The sequence below is a fragment of the Macaca fascicularis genome, chromosome 5, assembly GCF_037993035.2.
Source record: "Macaca fascicularis isolate 582-1 chromosome 5, T2T-MFA8v1.1".
Taxonomy (NCBI): Eukaryota; Metazoa; Chordata; class Mammalia; order Primates; family Cercopithecidae; genus Macaca; species Macaca fascicularis.
In genome coordinates, this window is record NC_088379.1 from 55,680,590 (window position 1) to 55,702,952 (window position 22,363).

Consider the following 22,363-nt stretch of genomic DNA (forward strand, 5'->3'; position numbering starts at 1 on the left):
TCGCCTTGGTCTCCCAATGTGCTGGGGTTACAGGTGTGATCTGATGCACACAACCCCTAGAATTCTATATTGTATGAACTTAGGAAAAGTTATGGAAAAATATGCAAAGTTTTAACATCATCTTGAATACTTGTTATAATAAGCGTGTATTACTTTTTTGATAAATTATAATGTAGAAAAAATTTAATATAAGTAAATAAACAATGAAGTTTTGAAAAACAGTTCTACTATTTATTTAACAATAAATAAAAATTTATTATTCCTGAGACTTTCCAAAACACTTTGCATTTCTCTAAATATGTCCTTTATTTCCTGAAGTTTTGATTGTTTTCTATTTATGTCATTTCACTGAAGATTTCTGTCCTTATTTCTTGTATCATTTTTTCTATTTCCTTAAATTGCACTTCACCTTTCTCTGATGCCTCCTTGATAACTGACCTTCTGAATTCTTTTTCTGGCAATTCACAGATTTCTTCTGGTTTGGATCCATTGCTGGTGAGCTAGTGTGATTCTGAGGGGGTGTTAAAGCACTTTGCTTTGTCATATTACCAGATTTGTTTTTCTGATTCCTTCTCATTGGGTTGGCTATGTCAGAGGGAAGATCTAGAGCTCAAGGCTGCAGTTCAGATTCTTTTGTTCCAGGAGATGTTCCTTTGATGTAGTACTTTCCCCCTTTTCCTAGGGATGTGGCTTCCTGAGAGACAAGCTGTAGTGATTGTTATCTCTCTTCCTGGTCTACCCACCCTGTTGGTCTACCAGGCTCCAGGCTGGTACTGGGGCTTGTCTGCACAGAATCCTGTGATATGAACCATCTATAGGTCTCTCAGCCATGGATACCAGCATATTTGCGGTGTCTCCTGGGTCCTACAGGAGCTATCCACTTCCTTCAGAGGGTATGTGGGTTCTCTAGGCTTTCCTGGTTTCTTCCTGTAGTAGTTCTGGAGCGAAGGTTCACAATGGGAGTCTCCACACACAGCTCTGTCTGTCCAAGTGGGAGCTGCAATCTAGTCCTGCCTGCCGTCCGCCATGATCAAAAATGTATCCATGAAATCATGTCTTCATTCTAAAAGACCTGAATTGGGAAGGTTTGAAGGCGCATTTTGCCTCATGTATTTACTCACCCTGCAAAGGACCTTGAATGCAGAGGAAAGAACATCAGATTCAAAGAAGTTGTAAGAGCTTGATTTCTCAATCTGTAATCCTGAGACCTGGATTCTTCTCAAACTGCTCCCTGTAACTTTGCTAATTACTTTAGCTCAGTGACCTATTACAGTTTCTTGACAAGTGAAATAAAATAATAATATTTGCCTCATAGATGATTGAGAGGATTATGAAGCCTACTAGAAGCAAGTATTTATCATGACTACATCTCCCTCTTCCCCTTTAAAAACAAGAACGTTTAGATCAGTATTTCTACATTATTTTTGAAATATGTAGAGGAACCATGATTATACTTTTCCATCTAAATGGAAAAAAGTACTTTGCTTTAAAAGCTTCTCTATATCTGTAGCCCTAAATATTCCTTACAAACTTTAATTTATCTGAGACAGCAATTTAAAAGTAATCACAGGTTCTCATTTAGTCTCAGATTTGGGAGTATTATAGTCACTTTGGCAAGACTGACTTCTGCTGCATTCTTATTCTCCTTGGATTAGTCTCCAAAAGAATACAACAAAAGAAGAAGAAAAAGTTTTAATTGAAGTAGTGTAGGACATTCCATTTCATTTCCAGACTTTGCAAGGATTGGATTACAATGCTTAATGGGTGGCTTCAGAGAAAAGTCCTTCCATTTCTCAATGAAGGCTTTAAACATCATAGTATTCACTGCAGTCCTTTGGTGGTAACTATGCATTTGGCATAATTTTTAAAAGTAGCTTTATCTCAACTGGTGGCTATTTTAAAAAGAGCTCCACCTGAGCACACTTCAGGATAACAAGGCCCCATTGCCACCAGCCAGAGCTTTCAGAAAGGTCACAATCACCTGTGGCAGCAACTAATAAGGGTGGAACCATTTCCACAAAGGAAGCAGGAAATTCCCAAGAGCAGAAAGAGGGACAGCAGGTCCCAGGCTTTGTCTTCTACTCCATTAGTCTAGAAGTCAGTTGGCCAAAACTTCGCACGTAGTTAAGTCATCTATAAAATGGGTTCGACTAAAATTTCCCCAGGTCCCCTTGAATGCCACAATTTTAGGATTCTTCCCAGCCATTCCTCTTAAAATGCTTAAATAAGTTGATTGTTTAGTTACCCTGATAAAGAAAAGATGAAATATGAGGGACCATTTGCACAAGAGGTGTATTCTCACAAATATTATGTGAACTAACTTTTCTAAAGGGAAATAATATAACTACAGTATTATAAAAACACCCTTAGGGATGGTATGGTTGTTTGCTAAGGCTGCTGTAATACATTGCCACAAATGTAGTGGCTGAAAACACCTAAAAATGTATTATTTTATGGTCCTGGAAGTGAGAAGTTTGACATTGGTTTAGCTGGGCTAAAGTCAAGGTGTCGGCTGGTCAGGTTCTTTCTGAAGGCTCCAAGGGGAGAATCTGTCTCCTTGCCCTTCTAGCTCCAAGTGGCCCCCTCTATTCCTTGGCTCACGGCCCCTTCCTCCATCTTCATGGCACATTATTCCAGTCGTTGCTTCCATTATCACATCATCTTCTCCTCTGTAGTATAACTCCCTCTGCCTCCCTCTTTAAAGGACCCCAGTGATTACATGACTGGGCCCATCTGACTATCCAGGACACTCTAACTCCTATCTCAAGATCCTTATCTCAATCCCATCTGCAAGGTCCCTTTTGCCACATAAGAATTACACACTGTTCTATGTGACTGAGATATGAACAACTTGGGGCCATTACTCAGCCCGTCACAGGTAGCATGTTTGTGATTTTCAGTTTGAAAATATTAAGTTGTCTGCTAACTACTGCCTTTAGAATTCCGTATACAGTGGATGAAAGGTCTGTCCAAGAACCCAGCAGACCCTTTTCCTCTTCCTTTCTCAGGCTTCCTCTCAAGCAGGAGGGGCAGAGGCTGCCCTGGCGAAACAGGCGTCATTCAGTTACAGTGAGAGGCCAGACTGCAGTGAGTAGTCTTAGCAGTCTGAGCCAGACCTGCCACAGCAAAGGCAGCAAAATATGCCTTTGTTCTCTCCCCGCCCCTCTTCCTGCTGCTGCTCCCAGAGGCCCCTCTCAGAGAGGAAGCTTAGGTTTTAATCATCACAAGTTCTCCAGGCCACTGGGCCAGCCTTCTGCACTATTTTAAAATTTCTCTTTTCTACTCCCAACCTGACAGTTCAGCAGTAACTAGATTACACATTGGTTAGAGTTGCTGATTCAAGTAATTCACATACAGATTTGAAAGAACATTTCTCTTTCAGAGAGATGTTTTATTACACCGAGAGAGTCTAGGCTGGACGCAGTGGCTCATGCCTGTAATCCTAGCACTTTGGGAGGCCAAGGTGGGTGGATCACTAGAGCCTGGGAGTTCAAGACGAGCCTTGGCAACAAAGTGAGATCTTTTCTCTACAAAAAATTAGCTGGGTCTAAGTAGTGGCACATGCCTGTGGTCCCAGCTACACAGGAGGCTGAGGCAGGAGAATTGCTTGAGCCTATGAGCTCCAGGCTGCAGTGATCCAAAATCACACCACTGCACTTCAGCTTGAGCAACAGAGAAAGGCCCAGTCTCAAAAAAAAAAAAAAAAAAAAAAAAAAAGGAAAGAAAGAAAGAGGAAGAATCCAAATGGTTGGGATGACTACCCTTTTAACTGCTCTTCTCTTTCAGTGGCGCTCCATCCCGTGTCACTCATGGACTCAACATTACATCTGACTATTGTCAGGGACTCCTATTCGCACCTCAAACTCCACCACCCAGCAAGTCCCCTGGAGCTTAGGAAACAGAGCAAAACGCAAATGCCCTTCATCGTGCATTTGGGGACTTCCTAAGCAGAGTCTCCTTAACAACTATGCCCTGCTGGAAACTAGTATCTGTCGCTGATCCCCAAAAATATAGAAAAAAAGTGAAAAATGTAAGGAAGAAGACACGGCTCAAAACATATCAAGTCGTGCTTAGAAGTTTCCCATAATTTGCTTTCATTGTAGTGATGTCTTTTATTCTTTTCACTTAAAAACTCCAAATCAGACATAACATTTTGAATTTTAAAGAACACACAATCCAAATAGTTCAGAGTTAGTCAATATAAATGGTCTTCTCCATATGGTACACTTTGTGGACTATGAAAAGGGGGGAAAATCCCTGGTAAAAGCAAGATTTATAAAGCTTCATACTAATGATCCCAAAAATCAGTCCAGACATTCACATTGGTTCTTGAAAATGAACCAAATAGCCCTTAAATCTCTTTGATAATTATGCCCTTAAAAGAGAAAGTTTTACTGTAATTTATTCCTTTAGTTAGCAGTTCTCTTACTCTATAATTGCAATCTCTGTATGAATGGAGATTAGCTACATTTACTTTGGGAAAGCACCACTCATTTATCTCAGGCAAATGAAAGTCTTTCCTTGAGAGTTCTATAACATGACTACACAGTACTCCATTCTACAGATGTTTAGCTAGTCCATATAGAGCTGATTCTCGTTATTCATGGTACTTTCATTCTAAAACGTCACCACAAACACTGACTTTACAAATACCGAACCACTGCTTCTAGGGGAAATATAGGCTTGGGATTCCATGAGCCTCTGATCACAACATTTTCATCAACTGATCAATATATAACCTTGTTTTATGTGTGCTTCTGTTTAAAGAAACTTATTTAATATATATTGTCAATTCATTAACTTTGAACTCATGGCCAACAGCACTATAATTCATGCCTGAATGAAGCTTACCTAACACAAGTGTTTGTAAGGCATATCACAGCCTTTCTGTACTCAGGAACACTAGACAGCCCTTTAGCACTATGTTTGGGGACAATTTTAAACAGTAAGATCACTAACGAAGATGTGAAAAGTTAGAGCACAAAATGGACCACAGAAAGGGTAATTGTCTACAGTATGAAACAAGAAGAGGCCAGGTGTGGTGGCTCATGCCTGTAATCCCAGCACTTTGGGAGCCTGAGGCGGGCGGATCACCTGAGGTCAGGAGTTTGAGACCATCCTGGCTAACATCATGAAACCCCGTTTCTACTAAAAATACAAAAAATTAGCTGGGCGTGGTGGTAGGTGCCTGTAATGCCAGCTACTCAGGAGGCTGAAGCAGGAGAACAGCTTGAACCCAGAAGGCGGAAGTTGCAGTAAGCTGAGATCACGCCATTGCACTCCAGCTTGCGCAAAAAGAATGAAACTCCATCCAAAAAAAAAAAAGAAGAGAGAAGAGCTGAAACAAGAAGAAACAATGCCACTTTGTTAGACCTCAATTGAGAACAACTGTTTCAAGAGACTCAAATTTTTCACCATGTTGAATACGTCCACAAATGGCCACAAAAGTGCCGTGAATATTGATTTGGGAGTTACAAAAAAATTTTAGTTGAGTAGGTAAATTTGCAAATACAGAATCCACAAATAATGAGGATTGGCTGCACCATCTTTTATCCCTCAGTTTCTTTATCCGTTAGTTACCTGTAAGTCCCTCCCTCATTCATTGAGAGGGCTCCCAGGTCCTAACATTCACCCACACTTACCCCATTTTATCACACGCTATTGCCTGGAAATAGTGTGATGAAATTCCCCATGGCTATAGAAGAAGCACTCAATTAACATTTGTTAAATAAATCAAACCAGTCTGACTGACCCTACAGGAAATTTTAGTCATTTCTCCCAAAATTGGCATTATGAAATGGGCCTATTATTATTTTCAATACCCTATGTACCAAGCAACACTCTTAATTTTTTTAAATAATAGCTTGGTTCACCCAGTATGTTCTGGAACATTCACATCCACAACTAAGAAAGCCCAGCTCACTACCCCAGGCACAGTCAGAAGAGGGGGAGATGTGATGGTCAAGAGGGGGGAAACCAGAGCAAAGCAGAAGTAGCCAAACCCTAGATCCTGGCCACAGGGCCAATCAGTACATAGATAGTGACCCCTTTGCCTGAAGCAGTGCTTAACACGTGGGTGTGGGAGCTCAGGAGCTTGATAAAACATGTGGGTTCCATGTTCCACACCAGACCAATTAAAACAGAACCCCAGAGGTGGATCCAGAAAACCGATTTTTTTTTTCTTTTGAGACAGAGTCTTGCTCTGTCACCCAGGTTGAAGTACAGTGGTGCCATCTTGGCTCACCACAACCTTCGTCTGCCCGGTTCGTGATACTGTCCTGCTTCAGTCTCCCGAGTAGCTGGGATTAGAAGCATGTGCCTCCTTCTACTAATTTTTGTATTTTTAGTAGAGACAAGGTTTCACCATGTTGCCCAGGCTGATCTCGAACTCCTGACCTCAAGTTATCCACCCACCTCAGCCTCCTGAAGTGCTGGGATTACAGGCATGAACCATGGCACCCAGCCCAGAAAACTGACTTTTAAAGAACTGAATTTTAAGAAGCTCCCTGTCAATGCTTATGCAAACCCAGGTTTGGGAGTCACTGCTCCATCCAGAGAGTGGGCTTAATGAGGGGGCATGAGTTTGGAAAAGTTGAGAAATCAGGGGTTAAAAGTTCAATCCACTCATGAGCCAGGTAATGCCAAACCTCCATTTTCTCATCTATAAATATGAAGACAATATGATATTCAGTTTACAGGGTTAATCTACCATGACACTATTGACATTTGGGGCTGGATAGCTATCTGTAGTGGGGGCTCTCCTGTGCACGGCAGTATATATGGTAGCATCCATAGCTCCTATCCACTAGATGCCAAAAGTAACACCCCAGCTGTGACAACCAAAAATGTTTGCAGACATTGCCCAAAAGTCTTGAAGGCTGGAGGGTGGGGTGGATAGCCTATCCCTGTTTGAAACCCACTGGTTTTAAGGATTGTTGGGCAAAGTCATCCCTTGTTTGAGACCCACGGTCTTAAAGGATTGTTGACCTAATAAATGCAACAAGGTATGGATATGTGGTCATGCCCCCTAACATGACCTATAAATAAATATTTATTTTCTTTTTTATTTCTTCCCCCTTTTCTCTCAACTCACACTGAATCCTCAGAAGAGAGGCCCCAGAAGTTTGCAAAAATATCTTCAATGCTGTTTGCATTTTTGACACCTTTTTTCCTCATCAGTGACATCTTAAATCCTGGCTTTGTAGTCAGTTAAAATGAGCAGGCATTAGGCTACAAAGGTAACTTTATTTTGTCTTTAATATTACAATTTTCAGAAGCAATTGACTGAGTCGGAACATCAGAATTCATGCACATCCTGTGTGGAGGGGTGGATATGGAGTGAGAGCTCAGAGCCTTATAAACCTCTGAGAATTAATTTGACAACAGGTTTCTCATAGGCCAATTCCTCAGCTCTCTAGTCAAAGCACTGAAAGATGGAAGGGCATGACCCATGGGTTTCTTATCCAAAGCAAGTCAAGATTCCCCATCTGTGAAACAAAAAGGTTGGGCTAAAGTCTCAAGTTTCTCTAAAGTTCCATACACTTTCTGAAATCTTATGATACCAATTAACTAGTATTCTGTTCTTTACCTAACTTCTAATTCATCAAAAACTTCATGCTTTTGGAATTTGTATTTAATAAAATAACTATACTATCCTCATATTTACTAAATAAGCATTTCATCAAAGTAACAGTTCTTGAGTGTCGACTTTGTGAAAAGCACCATTCTTCCCACCAACACCAAAAAAGGATAAGACATAATCCCTGACTCCAGGGAGGAGAGGCAGATGCAAAGGCAGATAATAAAAGCCACAATGAAATATGTGCCCTGTGCAAATGCAATAAGAATACATCTGGGGTCAAAAAAGTGTGAACAAAGTTCAAATCATTACTGAGAACTCATTATGTTGAAGAAAAAGGAATGCTTGAAAACAGAACATTTGGGGAAGACAGAAAAAGATTATCACTTTGACCTTCCATACTTGAAGATAAATATATATATTTATTATATATGTGTGTGTGTATATATATTCAAGGCATGCTGAAAATCAAGTTACAACATTCTCATCACTTTCTCCATAAGCAGAGACATCTCCCCTTGAAGTACAGAGACATCTCCCCTTGAACTACTGTGAGTGATGAAATATATAACTATGCAGGTGAAATACCGAATAATTATAAATGACAATTTACTAGTAGACATTTCATTGAACTGATGCCACACTGACTTCTTTGGTAGCTAATTGTCTGAAAAAAATGCAATTCAGGGCCCAGAACAAACTTGGATATTTTACTTTCTTGAATAGATTGATCACATCAGTATTGCATCAATCCCTTTACCTGCTTCAAAATAACAGAGAAAAAGGTGACAGACAGCCTCCAAGTAGGTGTTAGAAGTTGCTCTCTATTTTCTTTCAACTGAAGCATATCCTTTCTTCACTCAAGCTTGCCCTACTTTCATAATAATCAGCAGTGCTGCTTTGGGAGAAATATGTCAGCAATAACATATGACAGGGGTGTGGCCTTATCTGTCAGGAGCTCTATATCATGCATGTGTTCAAATTTAAGGCACAGGCTCATGTATCCCAGAAGCTTAGAGGGAACTATTTGTGGTTAAACACATGCTATGATCAGGAAAAGAGATTTTTTCATTTTTGGTTAACTTGACATCTATTTACAGTAGTAACAACTACAGCAAAAATAAGGTTCTGACAAGGGCTAGAAACCTACTGTCACCAGTAACATTTCATCATCCAGAATCAGATTCACATTACTGCAGCCATTAGACAAGACCTGTGGTTCAATTGCTTCATATTGAATGAGCAGGCACTTAGGTTGGTGATGGTGGTTCTTATTACCTATACCTATTTCTGAACAGAAATCATATTTCACAAAGGCAGGGAACTATTTTTGCCTGTCCTTATGGTATCTTCTACCCTATAATCCCAAATCACAAGGGGAAAATACAAGTTTAAAGTATTAGAGCTATTCTTCCACTATTTTATGGTTTTTATTCATCCATCATCATCAGGGCCAATGTTTACTGAGTACTGACTCACCATGTTCCAAGACACAATTCAAAGCACTTTCCATGCATTAAATTATTAAAACAGTGCCCCTGTTTATTACCTCATGGGTGTGGTTACACACGGCCCATCAATGATCCTAACACACTACTTATTTTCTTAATCAAATCAATGTTCCACCTCTTAGGAGGTGGAAGTCTGGACACCAAGCCAGTCAGCGGGTCTTCTCATGAATCTTTTTTGAGAGAATATGAGTTGAGGCCAAAAAAGATAAATTGACATTTTAGAAATACTAATTGTTTCAAAATACTGATTGGTTTTACCTTATTTTGACCAATTTTACTGATTTGTTTAATTACTAATTTGGAAAAATTGCTTTCATGCTCTGTAGACAAATGCCTTACATTAGTATCCGCCGATCCCCAAAGAATTAATTTCTTTCTCATAAAAATAGATTGAAAACAGAAAGCCAAGAAGCTTCACTCTTATATGAAGGCCCATCAAGAAAACGGGCAGCCCACAGAGGTGATCGTCTCCGGAGAGATAATTACTTGCAGAGGCCACAGTTGTTCTTCAGCTATAAAGACCACTTGAGCCACTGTTCTTAAAAACTCAAATCCCCAAACTAATAGAACTCATTTGTCATTTTCCACTGTCTCTCTGCTGGTAAAACTAGATTACTCTAAACTGCAGTCCTCAGAGGAATGAGATTCAACTAGAAAACCAATCTATCAACAAATATGCCCACTACTGAGTGACAGGAGGTGGGGAACATAAAATACATGTAAACATTGTTCCGCTCTCAATAAAGTTTCAATATACAGTTGACCCTTGAACAACACAGCAGTTAGGGGTGCCAACCCCTGCAGAGTCAAAAATCCACGTATAACTCTTGATTCCCCCAAAATTTAACTACTAATTGCTTACTGTTGACTGGACACCTTACTGATAATATAAACAGTCAATTAACACATATTTTGTATGTTATATGTATTATATACTGTATACTTAGAATAAAGTAAGCTAGAGAAAATAAAGTGGTATTAGGAAAATCATGAGTGAAATAAAATATATTTACTATTCACTGAGTGGAAATGGATCATGGTAAAGGTCTTCATCCTCATCATCTTCATGTTGAATAGGTGAGGAAGGGGAGAAGGAAGAGGAGGGGTTGGCTTTGCTGTCTCAGGGGTGGCGGAGGTGGAAGAGAATCCATGATAACGTAGATCCACACAGTTGAAACCCATGTTGTTCAAGGGTAAACTATAGTTGAAACAAGTCAAGATACTACAGTATCTCCAAGATATTTCAGCAGCAAGCTATGAACCAGAGAGAGCAGCAAAAGCATTCCAATTGAATGCTGACCTATCAAGTTCCTATACTCTTTCTTTCTTTTTCTTTTTGTTTAGGTTCCTTTCAAAGCAGGGCCTGAGACAAGGTCGGTCAAGACTTAATTCATTTGGGAAGATGTCTCAGAAGGCATGAGCAAGTGAAAGAGAAGAATGAGACCAAGAAAAAGGAAATGCTAATACAAAGGTTTGTCATAAAAAATCATAGTCGACCGGGCTGTATGCCCATGGGACCTCTAAAAGGAAAAGAGAATGCTTCCCAGAATGTTCATCTGCAAAGCTAGAGGCTGGAGTAACTGGCTGAAGGCTGTCATGGGGGATTCACTCCCCCTACACTTGTAAGCCATGCTTGCCCACTGGCCAATCTGACTTCAGTGGTGTCTGAGGAGGTCCTGAGATTGAAAGTGAAAAGAGGTCACCTTGTGGTTAAGGTGGGGGCTCTGTCAGAGAGAGTCCGAACTCTCATAGAACTGTCAATCTCCTGCAACCAAAATAAGGAGCTGAATTCAGAGATGGGTGGAGGAAATATGATGGAAAGCATGAAAACCACCTGCTACACAGTCCTGCTATAAAAGTTTTGCATTCAGTCCACTCTTTATTCTCACCTCTTTCCCTTGTCTCAATACTTTTTCCTTGCCTAACCTTCTCTATGTATCTGAAACAAGCTACATTTTCTATCCAACAAATTGCCCGACTTTTGGGCTTTTCTACATTAAAATCCTTTCATAAGGCCATGCATCACTTGAGAAGATAATTCAATTAATAAAATATTGACATTGTAGACTCCCTCAGAGAAATAAAGATAATGAGGATGAAGATGATGATAAAAACAACCAATTGTGATATTTTATTGTATGCCAGTCATTTACATGTATAAACTCATTTAATCCCCGTGACAATCCTTTGAACTATTTATCCCACTTTACAGATGTGTCTTTACTTCATTGAGGCATACAGAAATTCAGTTAATTTGCCCAAAGTCACAGAAATGTTAAGTGGTAGAACCCAGATTTGAACCCCAGCAGCGTGACTTCAGAGCCCAGACTAATTTTACAGGAAGTGTGGGGTAAGAGTAGACATAATATAACTATAGTTAAATGATAAGCATCATTGTTGAGGTATAAAAAAATGAATTGTACAAGCGAAAGGATGAAAGGAATTTTTACAAATGTTTGCAAAACTTCACCTCAAACATCCAGCACATACTAACCCTGGAATCTCACCCACATTTCTGTTCTACTTTGTCCCAATCTCCCCTCCACTTCTCTCTCTTGTTTTTCATACCTCCCTGCATTGCAACCAATTTTTGCTCATTCTCAACTTCAGTTTCAAAAGAACTATAAACAACGACACTTATGGAATCCCATGATTCTCATTTAAACTCTACAGAGGAAAAAAAAATCTCATTCAAGCCCCACAAATTGAAGTTGGAGATTCTCAAGTCTCTTATATGATAAAGAAGCCATTATTCCAAATTCTTCACATATGTTTTTATTTTCAATACTTCTGAGGAACAGAGAATATATGAAATCTTAGAGTGAAAACAATATTCAATCACTTTCAGACACACTGTGGAATATATGCCCACAGACATCATTACAATCGAGTTAGAGAAACCAATTGAGGAAAAAAAAAATTATCTAAATTAGTTCATGCCTTCAATTTTGAACACCAAGATGAAGGATAAAAAACAGGCATAATAAGAGTAAATATGGATTATTCTAAAGTACATAATTTAATCTTTCTAAAGACCTCTAGTAAGGTTTTATAGCAAAGACTTAAGAACAAATTAGCATGGGTCCAGAAAAATTCATTATTTACCCCATAAAATCTTTAAGCCAATACTATGTTCTAGAATAGATGTTTTACTGCACCAGATGCCAGAGATACTACAATCAATAAGATATGATCTTGTTATAAATAAGAAATAACGTTATAAATAAGAAATAACTTGTTATAAATCAGAAATCTGGTGGCTCACGCCTGTAATCCCAACACTTTGGGAGGTCAAGGAGGGTGGGTCACGAGGTCAGGAGATCGAGACCATCCTGGCTAAGATGGTGAAACCCCATCTCTACTAAAAATTCAAAAAATTAGCCAGGTGTGGTGGCGGGTGCCTGGAGTCCCAGCTACTTGGGAGGCTGAGGCAGGAGAATGGCGTGAACCCAACAGGTGGAGCTTGCAGTGAGCTGAGATCGTGCCACTGCACTCCAGCCTGGGCAAGACTCCGTCTCAAAAAAAATAATAAATAAATAAATAAATAAGAAATCTGCCTTCAGGTTAAAAAAGGTAATAAGAATAATGATATGCCAGGTACTGTGGCTCACACCTGTAATCCCAGCACTTTGGGAGGCCAAGGTAAAAGCATCACTTGAGCCAAGGAGTTTAAGACCAGCCTGGGCAACATGGCAAAACCCCATGTTGTGTGGGGCCATGGGTGGGAAGGGCTAGACTTTGCCTTCACAAGAGTGCATTCTAGAAGATGCTGATAAACAGTAAATAACCAAACATCTCTACAAAAAGTTAAAAAATTAGCTAGGCATAGTGATGTGTACTTGTGGTCTCAGCTACTTGGAAGGCTGAGGCAGGAGAATCGCTCGAACCCAGGAGGTTGAGGTTGCAGTGAGCCATGATCATACTACTGTACTCCAGCCTGGGTGACAGACCAAGACTCTGTCTCAAAAAAAAAAAAAAAAAAAAAGAAAAAAGAAAAGAAAAAAAGGAAGAAAAAGAATAAGAATAAATGAGACTTTCTCTAGGTGAAAATAATGCAAACAAATCCCAAGGATCTGGTAGTGGGAACAGTTTTCTTTTGAACATTTTTTCATGTTACTTTAATATATTTTAACATATTGGTGAATTTCTAATTCATGAAATAACACTAACCCCCTAGAGCAATAAAATGCCAGATTAACTGAAGATCCAAGAAGCTAGATGACAAGGCCAACAATTGGTAGATTTTTTTAAATGGGAGAATGTTACCACATTTAGGAGAATTCCACCTAAATTACATTTGAAAGGTGAGAAGATCCAGACATGTGCTAAGACCTACAAAAGCAACCTGACAGTCACCGTAGATCACTCCTTGTCTTAGTCTGCTCAGAGTGCTGTAACAATATACATAGACTGGGTGGCTTAAACAACAGAAATTTCTTCTCACAGTTCTGGAGACTGAAAAGTCCAAGAGCAAGCTGCCAGCCAATTCATTTTCTGGTGAGGTCTCTCTTCCTGGCTTGCAGATGGCCACCTTCTCACTGACTGTTTTTCAGTGTGTATGTATAGACAGCAAATGAACTCTGGTCTCTCTTCCTTTTCTTATAATAACACTAAGTCTATGGGATCAAGATCCCACTCTTATGACCTCATTTAACCCTAATTACATCTTTTGTTATTTTATCTTAATACTTCTGTAAAGGCCCTATCTCCAAATATACTCACATTGGGTGTTATGTCTTAAACATACAAATTTGGCAGTGTAAACAATTCAGTCCATGGAACCCCTTGAAACTGTCAGCCTAGTATATTGCAACATACCAGAAGCACAATAAAATAACAACCATTTGTGTAGCCATTCAAATAACATGTACTAAGCAAATTCTCTGTGTCAGGTACTATCTTGTGCTGTGGGAAAGTAGAAAGGAAGGGAAAGGAAGCGAAAGGAAGGGAAGGGAAGGGAAAAGGAAAGGAGGGGAGGGGACGAGTGAGGTAGGGGGATGGGGGATGGAAAGAGGGAAAGAAAGAAGGAAAGAAGGGAGAGAAGGAGGGAAAGAGGATAGGTGGGTGGGAAGCGCTAAAGACCTTGCCTTCACCATAGTACAATCTAGCAGATGATGATAAAGAGTAAATGACCAAACAATGAGAGGAAAAAAAAAAAAACAAGGAATGGGAGACATGAAGAAGTGAGGTAGGAGAAATGACCAGTTCAGGGAGCATAGACTGGGAAGGCCTCTCTGAGAAAGTGATTTTACAATGAGATCTGAAGAAGGAGGGGGAGCCAGTCATGTGGAGTTTCTGAGGGAGTATTCCAAGGAGAAAGACCAAACAGTGCAAAAGCTTGGGCTGGTAACAAGTTTGACTGACGTGTGAGGAAAAGAAGTCACAGCGGCTCTACTGTAGTGGGTCATAAGGTTAAGAATCTGAGCTGAGGTCTGAGAGAGAGGCAGGAAGATGCAGACCAAGGTAAAGAGTGTGCACTTTAGACTAAATGCACCAGAAAAGCATCAAAAGAAATTATACAAAAGAAAGGGCCTGATCTGATTTTACTATATTAAGCTGAGGTTTTCTGCGGCCAGGAAAGGATGTAGCTGGCCAACAGGAGAAACAACAAAACTGGTTAGAAGGCTAATGCATCAGTGTAGGCAAAAGATGAAAAATTTTTGGAATAGGTTTGAGGGTCTATTTTAGGAAGTAGAATTTAAAGGAGATGATCATTGGATGTGGAGGGTAGAATTAGAAACAACTATGAGATATTTGGCCTTAGCCAAAAATTATATGAGGTAAAGGGAAACTGGAAGAAATTGGTTGGGAAGGAAATATGGAATAAAGAGTTCTTTTTTGAACTTGTGAAATCTGAGGATTAATATATATGCAAACAGAGAAGTAAAATAGAGACTTGCCATCTGTGTCTGCCATGGGAGAGGTCAGGACTAGAGGGAAGAATTTTCAAGTCAGTACAGATATATTTGAACCATAGAGCTGAATGAGGATATTTGGAAAGAGACTATAGTGAGAGAAGAAGGTCTACTTCTCTAAAAGTTGGGACACACCAACTTTTAAAGGAGAAGCAGCCAGCAAAAACATCCTTGGGATGATAGAAACACATCCTTATCTTCTGTTCATATCATGTTGTGAACCTGAAGAGCTGAGTACATGTTTCCAGCCTCAGTATTCCAAGAACAATGCAAGAAGATACAGGTAAGTTCAATGAAAGTGATCAAGAGAGTGAAAGCCCATTATAGGAATATCAGAGAAAATGACTATGGCCGTCCAGTCTGAACTGAAGGAAACCAAGAGGGATGCGCTAACTCATCCACTCATCTCCAACACAGCTAAACAGGGAGTATTTCTTTTATCCTCTAGTTTTGAGAAGTCAAAACTAAGTTTAATGAAAATATTATCTACAATTGTACATTTTTCTTTTTGATTTTCCATGCAGTTTTTATGTTTTTGACATTCTTTGACTGTTAGTCTGTAAATGAATTTTGCTAATGGGGCGGTGAAAACATCTTTTTTTTTTATACTTTAAGTTCTAGGGTACATGTGCATAACGTGCAGGTTTGTTACATATGTATACATGTGCCATGTTGGTGTGCTGCATCCATTAACTCATCATTTACATTAGGTGTATCTCCTAATGCTATCCCTCCCTCCTACCCCCTCCCCACTATAGGACCCGGTGTGTGATGTTCTCCTTCCTGTGTCCAAGTGATCAATTGTGCATTTTAACGAGACATGATATAATCATACATGTGGTCAGATAAGTCAGGAGATGCAAAGCTTACAGGTAAATATGTCAGAACTAGAAGCAGATGATGTATATCTCCAGGCAAGTCCTCCAGTGAGTTGCTGTATCCTTTAACATGGGCAAACCTTTTGCCTTACTCTGGGTCTCACCTACAATTCGGCAGTAATGCCACCTGCCTCTTCACTTGGACGTAATTAATTAGATAATAGCTGGAAATAAAACCACATCTGCAGGGCACATACTTTGAGCTGTTTTTCACCCATGATGGTGTTTTTATGACTGTCCATCCATACCATTGCCCTTTTATGGCCATTTATAGCATGAAGACAGGGGGCAGAATAATGCCCACTGTCTATGCAAGGACTAAACCAGTGATCGTGGTATTGGTGACCCTTCATTAGAATAATACAGAACGTTTCCCTTTACAGAGTTCATATAAAATCTGGAGCTCAATGTGCAAAAACCCTTCTGTGATGGTCAGTTTTCTGTGTCAATCTGGCTAAGCTACAGTCCCCAGTTATTCAATCAAATGCTAATCTAGGCATTACTGTGAAGGTAATTTTATAGACGTCATCAACATCTACAATCAGTTGACTTTAAGTAAAAGCAATGTTCCTTTATATTCTGGTTGGGCCTGATCCAAACAGTTGAAAGGCCTTACGAGTACAGCTGAAGTTTCCCTGAGGAGGAAGAAATTTCACCTGTGGACTGCAAGATCCAGTGGCCTAGCCAGCCCTCATCATCAGATGAGCCAATTCCCTGAAATATTAGGTTGATGCAAATATTAGACTGATGCAGTTTTTACCATTAAAAGTAATGGTCAAAACTTAAATTACCTTTGCACCAACCTAAATATAGATAGATAGATAGATAGATAGATAGATAGATAGATAGATAGATAGATAGAATCTCCTACTGGTTCTGTTTCGCTGGTAGAACCCTGGCTGATAAGACACCTTCCTTTTCTCCATAGAGGAAGAAATCAAGTTTATGTAAATGCATACCACTACAGCTAAAGAGTATCTGTATCCATAGAAGGAAAAGGGAAAAGGCAAAGGGCAGATAACTGTTGACAGGTGACCAAGACTCCACTCAGACAAATTCTACCTCTCATTAATCATATGCACCCTACGCTTGGTGAATTTAACTCCAGTACCAGATTCTTAAGGTCTTATTTAATTGCATCACCAACAGCACCTCTGTTGATCCTGACGTACCAAAACAGAGGCATAAAACTGAACACTGATGCTGTCTTTAAGAATAGCAACAGCAGCCAGGCACAGTGGCTCATGCCTGTAATCCCAGCATTTTTGGAGGCCAACTCGGGCAGATCACAAGGTCAGGAGATCGAGATCATCCTGGCTAACACAGTGAAACCCCGTCTCTACTGAAAATACAAAAAATTAGCCGGGTGTGATGGCACACACCTGTAGTCCCAGTTACTAGGGAGGCTGAGGCAGGAGAATCACTTGAACCTGAGAGGTGGAGATTGCAGTGAGCTGAGATCACGCCACTGCACTCCAGCCTGGTCAACAGAGTGAGACTCGGTCTCAGAAGAAAAAAAAAAGGATAACAACAGCATTTATAGGCTGTGTCTCACCATGAGGGCAGATACCTTTCTGAGGGGCAATAGTCTTAATTTTAGTTCTCTGAGTTTAGTTCCTTGACTTCTCCCCCAGAAATGCCTGGGCAGACAGTAGGACACTTGAGGCTGCCAACTATGGGGACAAAGTTTGAGGAATACCTTCTAGAAAGAGCAAAAGTCAGCTATCACCCCTCCTCACCTTTGTAAACGGGGTCTATGAATCATCATCTCTCCCAATAAGAAAGGCAGGTGTGAGGGTGATGTCATGCATCTGCTTGCCTGGGTGATCAGGACAAGGCTAAGGGCCCTCTCCCCTTTCATCACTCCATGGGTGCCTCTTCTAAAATATCACACTTGATTAAAAGATTCATTTTCTCCAACAGAGTAACACAGTGAAGAACACACAAGTAGCTTTGCAGCTCTGTTTGAACCTCCAAACACCAGGAAAGGAAGCTGGACTCTAGAATATGTTCCTTCCAGCTCTCCTCTCTACCATTTGTATAGAGAGTTGACCACAGTTTCTCTTTAAATGAAGCAACACTTTCATTCTCATTCATGCACGTATTCCCTCAAAAATATTTATTGAGTGCTTTGGAAAAAACTAAAGTAAATCAGACCAGATTTTAGGCTCAAAGATTTGGAGAGAAGCTAAGTACATATATTACTATAATACATGTTGCCATAAAATATACAAGTAAAACTTCTGCAGGAGCTTAGGCATAGTTAGATATAGCGGAGCAGCAGAATGAAAAGAAGACAAAAAACAGAAAAGCAATAGCATGACCCACTAAGGGTTTTTACCCCTGGGAAACTCCCATCACACTAAGATCTTCTTGTTATTTATATATTTAGTTGCCACTAGAAAATAACTAATCAGAACACAATTTTGATGTTGTCTACTGAAGAATATGGCTGCAACCGTTTGTACAGTGATTTGTGTCACATTGCATATTCCTGCTGTGGTCTGGGTGACAAGCTTTACATGAAAAAAACCAGTAAGTTTGTCTTAAAACTATATCTATATAAAAGAACAGGGCGAGAATCCAAGCAGGTCCTGACCTGGCAAATGCTAATAAGCCTCATGTGATTCAAACTTAATACGGTGGCTCCAAATTAATACAGACTTCCACATAGTTCACAAGTGACAGGCTTTATGATAAATAGAGTACTTCAGCAAAAATGCTATTAAATATATGCGAAGCCTTGAACAGACGGCATTTATAATAGATATCCCTGATAACTGATCACCATTTTGTATGCTCTGGCCCAGGCTCCTATCAAGAGTTCATGATTCTTGGAGGAAAAAAAATAGTATGAGCAAGATCTTAATTTCCCAAGCAGTCTGTCAAACAGCTGTTTCTCACCTCTCTAAAAAAAATCAGACATTCATCAAAACTGTTTGTGGGAAAAGTAAAATCCGAATCTTCTGCAAGTTTAACCATAGGTTACCAATTTCCTGACCTATGTACGTTGAAAGCCCCAAGTTTCTGATGTTACCGAAGAGCTCTGTGTCTTACACACAGCACTTTTCCCATGACAACTGTGGAATGTTCAACCTTAAGATTAAATCTTTTTTGGAGTCATGAGGCACAAGAAAGCAACGAGACTCAGCAGGTTCATAGGAAAGGGTCAGCAAAGAGGATGGCCTCAAAAAGAACCACAAAAACATTTTGAATAGAAAATGCCAAATTAAGCTTTGATTGAAACATAGGTTGTTAGGACAGGACAAGAGAGTCTCAGAACAAAGACACAGAAATCACAAACAGACAAGAGTCAAAGCCAAGGTTGATGATTTTCAAGAAGTAGGCAAATTGCACTTATTAGCTGTCTATGGTTCAAAGATTTTGCTTGTTCTGATGTGCATCAAATATAGATATTTTTACATGCTAATCAAAATACTGCATGTTCTAAAAATAAAACTGTATGACAATCAACCAGTCAGCAATGCAAAGCGTCTGGTCACAACTTGCTGGAGTTTTTATTCTAACAATCAAGAAAAGCAAATAACTTTATTAGATTTTTTAAAAAATACTCATATGCAAGTCTTCTCTAAAGCTAATAACCTAAGGTTACAAACGGCCTCTAAAGTGAAAACAATCCCAGGAGCACAGGGATTCCAACAGCATCTGCAGTTTTATCTGAAAAGGCTAACAACTAACTTGCAATCTATAAACTCTGGCACAAATACATTCCGTCTAAATTCTGCAAGACAATAATCTTGATAAATCAAGTTTACTTTACCAAAGCTCAAGTCAATGGAACAGCTACATGCCATAAACCCCTTCAGTCAGTTGACTTACCTTTCACTCTATTTGCTTTCAACTAAGCACTCACACAGCACATACCTACCACAGGCTCCTATACAAGATACAACAGGAGCTCTGCAAATAATTTTTGACCAACTGACATGCAGCATTAATTCTACAAGTACTGGTCTCATCAACACACCTTGAAAAGTGATAGTACTTCTAGAGGCATCATGGTAGACAGTCCTGGGGTTGAATGCCAGGGCACCACTTACCAGGCCTATGACCCAAGGTAAATCACATGATCTCTGTGCTGAAAAATGAAGATGTGATGGTTTCTCATGTCAACAGGGCTAGGCTAAATATGAGCACAGAAGGAAGGGCAGAGCCATTTGTAGCACACATAAACTTTTTCCCAGTTATTTAGTCAAACACTACTCTAGATGCTGCTGTGAGGAGATTTCGCAGATGTTAATAAAATCCCTAATCAGTTGACTTTAAGCTACAGACATCATCTCTGATGGGCCTGACCTAATCAGGTGGGCCTTTATAAAGGATTGGGCTCTTCCTTGTCAATGAGACTCCAAATAGCACCTGGGTCTACAATTGCTCTCCCTTCACTGAATCATCCCTTCCTGACTTACCTGTGGAGAACAGCTTCGGCTCATGCGCAGGGGTTGCAGACTGCCCACAATCTTCCTGGTTGCCTGTCCTATAGATGTGGACTAGTCAGAATTTAGTTGATATTTGCAGTTAAGTACCCAAGTACATATTATAGATCAAGGTCTGGCAGACTATAGCCTGTGGGCCAAATACAATACACTGCCTGTACTTGTCTGGCCCATAAGCTAAGAACAGTTTTTACAAGTTTAAATAGTTAGGGGAAAAAATAATATTTTGTATCACATGAGAATTTTATGTAATTCAAATTTCAGTGTATTTTACGAGAACCCAGCTCACTCACTCATTTACATATCATCCATGACTGTATGTTCCCACTGTAGTGGCAGAGTAGTTGCAGTAAGAGACTTGCTTAGCCAACCCCTACAATCATGTAGGCCAATTCCTTGTAATAAGTCTTTTAATATTATCTCCTGCTGGCTCTGTTTCTCCAGTGACTCTGACTGATCTGGGGTATAACTATCTATACTTCACAGCTTTGCTATGAAGATTAAATGGGACAATTTATAATCGACCCAGAGCAGTGCTTCTCAAACTCTGTTGTGTGCACAATCATATGGGACGTAGTTTCTGAGTAGGTGGCTCTGAGTGGGGCTTAGAGTGCACATTTCTGACAAGCTCTCAATTGATACTAACATCACTGGTCAGTGGACACAGTTTGACCAGGAAGAGCTGTCTTAGAGCATAATAAGCACTAAATAAATGCTACTTTCCTTTCCCCAACACTACCTCTTTGCCCCTAAAATGTTCAGGTTTCTCTTGTTGTTGTTTTGAACTTTTCAAATAATTAATTAAACATATAATGTGCTGACCACCTTCTAGAACTCTGGATGGCTGCAATATATTTAAACACACACACACACACACACACACACACACACACACGGAGAATGAAAACAGGGAGAAAAAAGATAAATCCTAAATAATGCCCTCCCATACCTCATGCCCAGAACTACGGACTACTCACAGAAGCCTGCACTTCTTTAGCCCAGTTGGTAGAAGACACACTTTAAAACCAAGACTAAAGAGATAATTTGACAGGAAAGTAAGGCAGGGTCACTCTTTATTATGTCCCAAACACACACAGTCAAATGCCAACATGGAAACAATACAATACATTTCCTGGCCACTGTGAGCACATTCCTAAGCAGGGCTGCTGGAAGATGGACCACCTATCTGCATAGATGGTGTGGTTTCCCGGGACGCCAAAATAAGTCCTGTGCAGAGACTAGCAATCTCCACTCTGCCTCACCTGGTGACTGTTAATATTTCATGATAACAGCTTTGTTCTTTGGTTGGAGACGTCGCTTTCCTGGGAATTAAAACACCTTCCCTAAAGATGAAGACTTCAGAACTAGGATGTTTGTTTCCATGTCCACACCCATCATTCCACTTACTGCTCTCATCAGCCCACGAAACTGCACCTACGGAAGATGCCAACAGCCTCCCCATGCCAAACCAAGAATTATGCAAGTCCGGCCGGGTGCGGTGGCTCAAGCCTGTAATCCCAGCACTTTGGGAGGCCGATGCGGGTGGATCATGAGGTCAGGAGATCAAGACCATCCTGGCTAACACGGTGAAACCCCGTCTCTTCCAAAAAAAAAAAAAAAGGTAGCCGGGCGTGGTGGTGGTTGCCTATAGTCCCAGCTACTCGAGAGGCTAAGGCAGGAGAATGGTGTGAACCCAGGAGGCGGAGCTTGCAGTGAGTGGAGATCGCGCCACTGCGCTCCAGCCTGGGCAACAGAGCAAGACTCCGTCTCAAAAAAAAAAAAAAAAGAATTGTGCAAGTCCATATCTGGCTTGACCCAGTACAACTCTGGACACTCTCGACCCTGTCTCAACATCAGAGACTTTTGCGGCATTGCTCTCTCCTGGTTTTCCTCCTGTCTTAAGCTGCTCCTTCGATCTCTTTTTCCAGCTCTTCTGCTGCCTACCTCTTCTCAGCCTGAGTTCCTGTTTTTCTCCCTTTCTCATCCATTCTTATCTTTGTACTGAGCTCCAGACCCACACAGT

General features: G+C 40.2%; 1 protein-coding gene across 6 annotated transcripts in view; it reads right to left on the reverse strand.

Annotated features, from left to right (window-relative positions):
- Positions 1-22,363, reverse strand: part of FRAS1 (Fraser extracellular matrix complex subunit 1) — a 449,074-nt gene that overhangs the window by 318,495 nt on the left and 108,216 nt on the right. For 4 of the 6 annotated variants that reach the window (XM_065545065.2, XM_065545064.2, XM_065545066.2 and 1 more), the window contains exon 3: positions 20,314-20,381. The exons of the other annotated variants lie outside the window; for them this stretch is intronic. In XM_065545065.2, coding sequence (XP_065401137.1) covers positions 20,314-20,381 — 68 coding nt within the window. The remainder of the gene's footprint in view (positions 1-20,313; positions 20,382-22,363) is intronic. 6 annotated transcript variants of the gene reach the window in all.